At 43.6% G+C, this 9,559-nt stretch overlaps 2 protein-coding genes across 3 annotated transcripts; one reads left to right on the top strand and one right to left on the bottom strand.

Moving 5' to 3' along the window:
• The first annotated feature begins 214 nt into the window (after positions 1 to 214).
• Positions 215 to 4,067, top strand: LOC133919411 (NAC domain-containing protein 7-like). 2 transcript variants are annotated; one of them, XM_062363795.1, is made up of 5 exons: positions 215 to 551; positions 729 to 823; positions 2,447 to 2,654; positions 2,751 to 3,022; positions 3,145 to 4,067. In XM_062363795.1, the coding sequence occupies exons 3-5, from the start codon at positions 2,495 to 2,497 to the stop codon at positions 3,721 to 3,723; spliced, it is 1,011 nt and encodes a 336-aa protein (XP_062219779.1). In that variant the 5' UTR covers positions 215 to 551; positions 729 to 823; positions 2,447 to 2,494; the 3' UTR covers positions 3,724 to 4,067. The 2 variants fall into 2 exon arrangements, with proteins under 2 accessions (XP_062219779.1, XP_062219780.1); XM_062363796.1 differs by having other exon boundaries at positions 215 to 622.
• A 17-nt stretch (positions 4,068 to 4,084) lies between these two features.
• Positions 4,085 to 9,149, bottom strand: LOC133919413 (thylakoid lumenal protein TL20.3, chloroplastic-like). The gene is made up of 6 exons (XM_062363797.1): positions 8,778 to 9,149; positions 8,665 to 8,694; positions 7,978 to 8,084; positions 7,472 to 7,506; positions 5,337 to 5,465; positions 4,085 to 4,626 (listed from the first exon to the last, which is right to left on the bottom strand). Exons 1-6 carry the CDS (start codon positions 9,083 to 9,085, stop codon positions 4,435 to 4,437), a joined length of 801 nt encoding a protein of 266 aa, XP_062219781.1. The 5' UTR covers positions 9,086 to 9,149; the 3' UTR covers positions 4,085 to 4,434.
• Between the last annotated feature and the right edge of the window lie 410 nt (positions 9,150 to 9,559).

The following is a 9,559-nucleotide window of genomic DNA, read 5'->3' as shown; positions in this document are numbered from 1 at the left end:
TCTCCAACGCCGCCATTTATATGGGCACAACCCCTCGTGCCCCGTTACATTTCACTCCACTCCACCCCAGCGCTCCCGGCCGGCCTCTCTCTGTATGTCTGTCCCTTGCAAGAGGGACGGCTAGCTAGACAGAGACGTGCAGGCCTGGAGACCGCGCACCTAGGAGGCGAGCTGACGAGGAAGAAGAAGAAGGTAGCTGCTAGCGCAGTCTCGAGCAGTCGCTGTTGGTGGCGGGTGGAGCCGTGGAGGTGGTGGCGGTTACAGTGGGGGAAAGGAACGCGCCGGGCGGAGCGGCCAATCGGGAAAGGGCGCAAGCAGATCCAGGGATCCCCTGGATTTCTGCACCCAGACTTTGCCCGTAATCCATCCGCGCTTTCCGCGCGCACCCCACACCGGTCGGCGTCACCCCCGTGTCGTCCCGTCCCCCCTCATTCCTCCTCCTCCCGCTTCGGCGCGCGGTGAAAGCGATCGAGCTTACTACTGCCTTGCTGCTAGCCTAACCAGCTTCTGTTGTGCAGATATATAAATTAAAGTTGAGCCACAGACAGGTGGTAAGCCCCATCGCGTGTTCTTCTCGTCGATCTCTCTCGTCTCTAGCTTCTAGTGTGTCCTCCGCCTCCGGGTGCGTGCGTCCTACAAATTTATGCCGGCGTTTGTACTAATTGGGTGAAGGGACCGAAGGTACAAGGTTGGCGAGGTGGCTGATGTCCTGGTGACTGCTGTGATAGGTCTGATTCTTTCTGATTGGCGAGGAGGAGGAGAACTCAACGGACAAACTAAAATTGGCGCGTCTGCATGGTGAGGCTTGTGTTCTTCCTGCAGAGTAAGAGTTCTCTCTCTCTCTCTCTCTCTCTCTCTCTCTCTCTCTCTCTCTCTCTCTCTCTCTCTCTATACATGTTTTCGCTGGGGGAGATTTCGAACACCAGAAAGCGAGAATATCCTGTGTTTATCTCTAGTGTGTGCGTGTGTGTTTTCCTAGTTTCTGGGTGTTTCTGTGCAGTTACAGAGACAGAGATTGCCAGCACGTACTCAGTAATACTAGCTATATATAGGTTTTATTTGCTCGGTACATTGCCCATTGGCAAATGGCAGTGATTGGTAGGTATACGTAGTCCAAACCCATCCGAATAAGGTCTGCTGCTTCATTTGCTGCATAAAACTAACTAGGGTTAGACAATTGAGATCCGTATAGAGTTCAGTAAATATAGATACACCTGGAGTTCAAAAGTTAACAGAGTTTCCCTAATTGATTCAGAGGTAGAATTGTTTGTTGTGAAATTTCTTCAAAGTTCCAGTGTGTAAAGCATACCCTGAAATTCTCTTTTTTTTTCTGACTCCCTCCCTCCTTTTTGTTTCATGAAGGTTGTTTCAATGTGCGCTAATACTAATAGGTTATTTTATGTCAGATCAGACCGTGTATTTTCTATGAATGTGTGTTCATTGCACATCAGGATGCTAATTAAAATGAACATGTATATTTTTCTTTGTTCAGGCATGTATCAAAATGAACATTCTTAACTAATTTAAACTTTTTTGTTCATCGGGGAAAAACTTTTTTAAAGGTATTTATCCACATAACCTGTCATATGACATAGTAATATTATTATTTGCAGTGATGCATGTTCGGTTGTTTAACACGAGACTATAATCACATCGTACTAAAATTCTTTCAGCAGAAAGGTCCGCATGTGCATAAGCTATCTTCCTTGGCACAAAAGGAACCAAATGAAATATTGAATTAATCTGGCAATCGTATATATGATGAAAATATTGTACTTTTTATCCAGTACTGTCATGATTGCTCGCTTTGCCTGAAAATTAATATCATCCCAGTGGAAATGAAACTATTAAAAACTTCGAATCTATTTGCTGGAAACGAAATATATATGTACACAGCTATTATCCTCATCTACCAAACTTGGGTATGAAGTACCAACTTTTTAAGAGCAACTTAACAATGTTACAACAGAAGAAGAGAGAGGGTACGTATGAACTACAATGAAAACGTAACCTGGGAGTTGAAACGTCTAGAATTTCTGCATGTTCGTGATACGCAAGCATGCTAGCGCAGAACGATCGTTGTATAGAGGCTCTTTTACATGACTTCGAGTTTAACTGCACATGACGTTAATCAAACCATGTACTGACAATTTTAATGTGACCCTTGTCTGCGCATTTAATTACCAGTTCAGCGGAGTAAGGCCACTCCCAATACTAGTTTTTTACACATTAATTAGATGTCTATCTAAGTAAAAAGAAGATATGATAAGTAATTTAAAGATGAAAAAGAATGAACTTATGTTTTATAGAAAGAACTAGCTCTTTGAATAATACTAGTCAATTTTGAGATAATAAATTGCTTTGGAAGACTTTAAGAAACTAGCAAGATATATATATCCATTAAAAACGTATTTCTTAACATCAATTTTTTACTCTCTCTTCTTAGATATCATCTAAGAAACAAAATATTGGAGGTGGTCTGACCGTCTGAGAGATGGACACTTTCTCCCATGTCCCCCCTGGATTCCGTTTCCACCCCACCGATGAGGAACTCGTTGATTACTACCTGAGGAAGAAGGTGGCATCGAACAAGATCGACCTCGACGTCATAAAAGACGTCGATCTGTACAAAATTGAGCCTTGGGATCTCCAAGGTAACCACTGCAACAGAAATAGTTCATGCAACGGAGCTGCTACTTGCCATAGTGATAGTACTATCGCATAGTTGACATTACATTTGGAATGAGCAGAGAAGTGCAAGATCGGGATGGAGGAGCAGAACGAGTGGTACTTCTTCAACCACAAAGACAAGAAGTACCCGACGGGCACACGCACCAACCGGGCGACCACCGCTGGCTTCTGGAAGGCGACGGGGCGGGACAAACCCATCTACACCAGGAGCTGCCTCGTCGGGATGAGGAAGACGCTCGTCTTCTACCGGGGCCGCGCGCCCAACGGCCAGAAGTCCGACTGGATCATGCACGAGTACCGCCTCGAGACCAACGAGAACGGAGCGGTCCCTGTACGTAAGCCAGCTATCTTCAAGTGATCGAGCATGACTTATTGACACGTACCGTAGTTGTTATATGTTACTCTGCACCATCCATCTGACAGCAATTTCTTGCCCGTGCGTGGATGGCACAGGAGGAAGGATGGGTGGTCTGCAGGGTGTTTAAGAAGCGATTGGCGACGGTGCGGAGAATGGCTGACGGCTCGCCGTGCTGGTTTGACGACCATGTCACCGGGTTCATTCCGGACCTCGGCTCGCCGAGGCACCCGATGCACCACCACCACCCGAACGCGGCGGCGTACGGTGGCCATCAGCCCTACCACTGCAAGCCGGAGCTGGAGTACCATCATCTCCTGCCCAGCCAAGAGGCCTTCTTGCAGCAGCTTCCTCAATTAGAGAGCCCCAAGCCTCCCGCCTACATTGGCCATGGGAGCAGCCTCCAGTCCCCCGACAAGGCTTCCAGGTATACCGCGCAGCAACCACCGATGGAGGCGGCTTACATGATCGCCGGCGACGACTCGGTCACCGACTGGAGGGTTCTCGACAAGTTCGTCGCGTCTCAGCTGTTCAGCCACGGCGAAGGCACTCAGAAAGAGTCCAGTTACTTCAATCCGGCGCAGGTGTTTCAGGCTGAGAACAACAAGCAGGAAGAAGCGCTGGACTACGCTTCCACGTCTGCCTCCGGTGGAGGCGAGGCAGACCTGTGGAAATAGCTTCAGAAGAAACATACAGTTAACCATTTGATGCCGTTACAATTCATGCCACCAAAATCTGATCTAGTGTACAAATACAGCCGGCTAAATATGATACATACATATATACATGTATTATATATATATAAATATAAACCGAAGTGGTTATATATATTACTTGACATCAGGTCTCTGGATCTGATGTTAATAGGGTAGCTTAAAGCTGGAGCTAAGGAGCTTCTGCAACTGACTTGACAATTTGCAAAAATAGTCAAGCTGTCGATGGACGTCGATTTGTGTAGTCCATCATTCAAAGGGGTAGCAATGGTCGCTGCCCATGCATTGGTAATGTTTATGAAATTTATATATAGATGTATCTCAATTCAGTTGAAATGGAGTGGAAAGTTTATTTACTGACAGAGTGACAGATCCTGCACTTAACTGCTATTTTTGGATAGGCATGCATGTGATTCAGAACGAAGCAGGGGCCAGTTCTTTTGAGCATGAGTTTCATATACATACTATGCTATATACGGCATCCAATCCTCAGCGCCCATATCTCATCTACATCCCGAAGTTTACCTGATTCCGTTGCAATGTTACAACGCTAGCAAAAGGAAAAGAAAAGCCACTTCGTTTCTCTGCACTATTCTGCACTGTCTTTCACCCAATCTCCAATTTATATACAGCGTCCAGTGCTCAGTTTCTGTGGTATGTTGAATCAATCCTCTCTCATTTTGCATCGCACATACCAGTAGCTGAGTCACAGAAACCATCGCGGTCAAGAAGTTTTTGTGGTGGGGCACTCAACAGAGGGGACGAAGGGCTCCCATATGCATTTCGACGGCTGTTGCCACATCCTAGGCTTTTTCGGGTGCTTACCCCTGTTAAGGGGTTGGTCCCGCTTGCATATTTGCATAAAGCCTGCAAATAAAATATCAGAATAAATCATCTTCAATTTACGAGCTTAAAACTATATTAAGAAATTAAGAACTCACGCGAACAGTGACAATGGAACCTGACGATCACCAGGAATAACATGGCAGTATGGCATGCTAAGGTGATCCTTTGGTATATTATAGTTTGGTGGAGAATATGAAAGTAGTTAAATATAGCATGCAAAATTAGTTTTGACCTCTGATGATCCAACAAACAGTATAATTCCTTCCCATCCAGGGTTATAATAGTTAAGTCCATCTCATGAATACACAGGGAGGACATCTGCATATTTATTTTCTTCTTCTATGACTTGCTTGTGCATTATTCACATTTTACTGGCCAGCATTTGCAAACTAGTGAAAGACAAATCAAATAGTGAGGATTTATAAAGCACACTAAATTACAGTTATTTTTTTAAGCAGTAAATTACATTTATTAACAATTCAAAGCAGAAAACAAAAGGCACATGTTTAGAAACTGGTGTGCTCAGCTGTTTATCAGTGGGAATTGTTATTTTTAAAACATATCAGATAGAATCATGAAATTCATGAACATTGTTTTAGAAGAATAGAAAAAGCGAGATCCAACCTAGGAGCAACTAGGTGTTTTTTCATTAAGAAGAAATAGGCACCCAAATTAAAAAAAAAACTTAGTGACACTAATGCAATGGTATTGCTCTTTCAGTAATTATGTACCTGTTTCTGTGATAGGTCGATAACAGCATCACTGAAGTCAGCACCTTCAATGATTGCTCTACCGAGATCACTACGTGTGAGGACTGACCGTACAAGAATTGCATTTGTAAGGTTAGCTTCATTCAGAACCTGTCAACAATATTTAAAGTCTCAAAACTTGCTTGAAGGCAAATCGGTCAGGGAATTATATATTTGGACAACTTTTCTATAGCAAATTAAGTATAGGACGATATGCTCCACTTGCTAGCTCCCATGGTATATAGAACTTGAATAGATGTTTGCAAGTCTAACAATGCATAAATTAAGTACATAACACCAGAAGAATATAAGAATCTATTACTAGACCCAGTTATTAATCTGGCTTGCCTTGCAAAAACAGAATTTGGACGTCCCAATGGCTAATGCCAAGGGGATTGCCAAACCATACTTCTCCCCAATGTGTAACATTTGGATGGTCCACGATTGCAGCCTGGCAACTCTTTCCCATCCACTGGAAACGGGTTTTCTGCTTAATGGATTAATGGATCAAAAGAGTTGTGACCTCAGGATGACCATTGAAGGGCACCAAGACACTGCTCATCCTAGTAGCTTGGCAGTAAAGGAAAGAACAAAGCAAACGAATCTTCCAAAACACATCGGCCACCACATTGCAAAACCTAGCTATGATCTCAAGGAGGAAGCACCTTCCGGAGCCTATCTGGAGCAAACAGCCTCCAAGAGATCATCCCTGCAGCAGATGATTGCCAGGATATATAAGAGAAAGATTTTGCCTCCTGCTGTCGTTTATATATCTCGTCTAATTTTCATGCAATTTCCCTTCCGCATCACTTATTTTTGGTTGTTGCGTTTTGTTTTGGACTTCTAAGTTTATCTGTAGAAAAAACTTAAGCCTATGATATATCTATGTGGGTAGCTCTCCTTCTGGTAGTTTTTGTGAAAAAAATACACCTACTTTGGCCAAGAGTTATGTTTCATTACATTCCGTTTTTAACATCCTAATGTTAAAATTCTGCATTCGCCCAAATGTTAGGGGAGTATGTGCATGCATGAGCAAGATATTCCTTGGTTTCCCAAAAGAAAATTGCATATGTTTTAAAAAAAAAATAGAGGATCTGTTTTGCATCTAACCATTGATAGGGTCAATAACTATTTTAGGATTTCTATATTTGTATTTTAGCAATGCAGAGAACTCTTCAAAATATGACTAGCTTAGGTTTACGTTGCTCCAGAATGATTGGTGCGTGCTGCTGAACATAGATTAATGTTGCTCCTAACTTTCTATTGATTTTTCAGTGTGCAACATAAGATGATTTTTTTGCTCTCCCTCCTTTTTTTAAAGAGCTTCTAGATCAATATTAATCCCTGGCACAGCAGAAGAAGCAGTATCCACTCTTGTTTGGTTGTTTATAGCTAGACTCTCATGTCACTCCAAGTACTTGCACATCTTAGATTAGTATACAAAGTTTTCTTATACAAGACAGGACAACCTGATTTGTGTAGAAATGCAGGTACATCTTTTTACTGATAAAAGGAGACACATGGAAACAGCACCAGACATGCAACCAGGAAAGATCCAACACACGATGCTCCATGACCCCTCCATACAGATATAACAAGGATAGTACTTGTGCCAAATTAGGATATATACACCCACATTGACTTTCTTAATCGGTAATTACAGATTGAAAGGTTGTAGTTTTAATTCTGGAGTTCTTTTTTCACTCTTTCTAGAACCCCAAAAGATTTGATCTGCCAGATAATTAGGTTTCTCCATGCTATTCATAGATTTTCTGAAAGGATACAGAGAAAACCAATAGTACAGAGAGTAGCATTAAAAGTGGAGATATCATGCCAATAATGCACCGACCTGGGTTCTATTCTGATGTCTATTATTAACCTAAAGAATTAAGCAGGTCTATCATCATCATAATTTATTACTACAGAAAAGAAGAAAACATAGGCAGAAAGTTTAACGCTGACCTAGAAATTTAGTTGTGTATGCTCCATCTATGCCTACAATCAATATAAATATAGACCGTATATTTTAATAAACACATGAGATCACATGCATTTGGAGAAAATAGTTGGCATTGTGAAACAACATGACAAAGCTAAAAGCACTCTTTCAGGTTTACCATGCGATCCATTAAAGTATCACTCAAATCAGCACCTGCAAAAGACCAACAACAGCAGGGTGAAAATTATATTAATAAAAAAACTGCATTCAATGACTAGATTGTTTCGAAGCCAATAGGCAGTGTTGAGTGCATAGCAGTGAGAATCCACCCGGGTCCTACTCCCACCCTCTCTTAGGTGAATGCCTGAAGCCCAGAACTAGTGCCCAACTTTCAGATAAATAGTACTGTGTTGATTCAACTCGAAACAAAATAAAGAAAATGAAGTATATTTAGCCTCATGCTCTGAGTGTATACTTAGAAGGATTAGGGGGTGCTTATTAAAGTAGTGGATAAGAGGATCTGTATGACATCTCTGGTTGAGTGGCCACCTTGATAAGGTGCACCAGAGGACCGATACTGTCCACTAAAAGGTAATCACGTGTCAAGCACACTACACACATCAAGTATAACATTGGCGTGGGAGCTTAACTTATCTGCATAATGAAAAGGTGTTTTTCACTCACCAGTGAAATTTGCTTTATAAGCAACAGCCTTTTCAAGATAGGCACCATTGAATGTGGAACCACTAAAATCCGACTCCCTCATATCAGCAGCTGTGAAGTTTGCCCGCCTGAATTATTAACTTAAGTATTTAGATAAAGAAGAGATGAAAAATAACAGAATCTCTTATTTGTTTTAGGTATCCATAGATTTAAATAATTATTCTCCTAAATATTGCTTCAATCCCGCAGACTAACAGTAAATTATGTTGAACTTGTGCACAACAATTTGTCCATATTTAAGCATATTACACACCAAAGAGTTTCCATCTTGTATATGGCTTGTAGCAATGCTCGCAAAATGCATAATCCATCTGGACTACAGACATGGCACGACTTCCACCCACGATAACAATATGATGACATTATCTTGACCTAGATAAAACAAGGATACCATCATTACATCAAGGACTAAAGCTTTCTCGAGTGCACTAATATCTACACTTTCATAGAGCCAATATTACATTCAGATCTAAACATGCACAAACCAAAAGCAATTGATGTACAGTATTGAAGTTAAAAATACAGGGTTCATTTTGATCGACTGTTCGCTAAAATCTATCAGCTACAGAAAAACTTGACATGGATTTTTTTTTTTTAACCATGGACATGGAAGAATTCTAACTTGGACAAGTGAAATTAAGAAGTAACCTGAAGTTCTCGTTGACATGCACAGCCTTCCTGCACAATCACTCGCACACTTAGCAAAACAGAAACCCAAAGCAACTACACGAGCAAGAAGTCCAGACTGATGGCGCGCCTACTTGAGGTCGGCCGAGCCGAACTGCGCGGCGGAGCCGATGCCGAACTCGCCCCGCTGCTCGGCCTCGAACTTGTTCAGGTCCGCGTATGCCGGCATGGCGGCGACAACGGCCGCCGCGAGCGCGGCGGAGACCGCGGCGCGCCACCTCGGCTGCGGCGCCGGCGAGGCGCTCGACGCATTGCCGCCGCCAGCCGGGCGGTCTGGGGTCACCTGACAGGAGACTCGCGGGAGGCGGCGCCGGAAAGAGGGCCTCAAGGGCTTGGGCCGGGCGGCGGCGGCGGCGAGAGGGGAGGTGGACGCGGGAGTCATGACGGAAACGGGTTTAAGGCGGGGGCGGACTGGGCGGTGTGTTGGGGTGGAGGAGGAGAGGGTGAGGTGGGTAACGGACGGTTGGTGGCTCGCGTGCGAACACGTAACCGCCGGCGGAGCCATCGGGCCACGGACGCGTAGAAAAGATCCAGCGTTTACGGGTATTGGGCTGGTAGTGTATATTTGGGCCTTGTGAGCTTATCAGAAATTGTAGTTGGCCCTTTTCTTGTACGGTCGGAAATCAGAGTTGGGTGGTTAACATGGCCCAAATGGCCGAAACTCATTTGAAATACGCTGAAACGGGGGCGAAGCCTAGTAAGCTCGCCCTGCTGCACCAGGGTCTAATTTTTTTTTAGTAATTTATCGGCCCATAACAACCTGATGTGCACCCCTCCGTTCAGCTCGTGCACCAAGGCCACAGCCCGCAGGGCGCATAGGCAGTTAGGCACAGCCCATCATCCACTATGTGTCAGA

Source organism: Phragmites australis, chromosome 5 (genome assembly GCF_958298935.1).
Source record: "Phragmites australis chromosome 5, lpPhrAust1.1, whole genome shotgun sequence".
Lineage (NCBI taxonomy): Eukaryota > Viridiplantae > Streptophyta > Magnoliopsida > Poales > Poaceae > Phragmites > Phragmites australis.
Note: the sequence above shows the minus strand (reverse complement) of the source record. Positions and strands in the feature narration are given on the sequence as shown.

Bases quoted from the DNA above. Each gene is read 5' to 3' on its own strand.
- LOC133919411 (XM_062363795.1), top strand. From the start codon at position 2,495: ATGGACACTTTCTCCCATGTCCCCCCTGGATTCCGTTTCCACCCCACC. The intron at 2,655-2,750 runs GTAACCACTGCA...TGGAATGAGCAG, and splicing joins TGAGCCTTGGGATCTCCAAG to AGAAGTGCAAGATCGGGATG. The intron at 3,023-3,144 runs GTACGTAAGCCA...TGGATGGCACAG, and splicing joins ACGAGAACGGAGCGGTCCCT to GAGGAAGGATGGGTGGTCTG.
- LOC133919413 (XM_062363797.1), bottom strand. From the start codon at position 9,085: ATGACTCCCGCGTCCACCTCCCCTCTCGCCGCCGCCGCCGCCCGGCCC. The intron at 8,695-8,777 runs GTAGGCGCGCCA...GTGATTGTGCAG, and splicing joins TTCGGCTCGGCCGACCTCAA to GAAGGCTGTGCATGTCAACG. The intron at 7,507-7,977 runs GTGAGTGAAAAA...GGTCTTTTGCAG, and splicing joins TTATAAAGCAAATTTCACTG to GTGCTGATTTGAGTGATACT.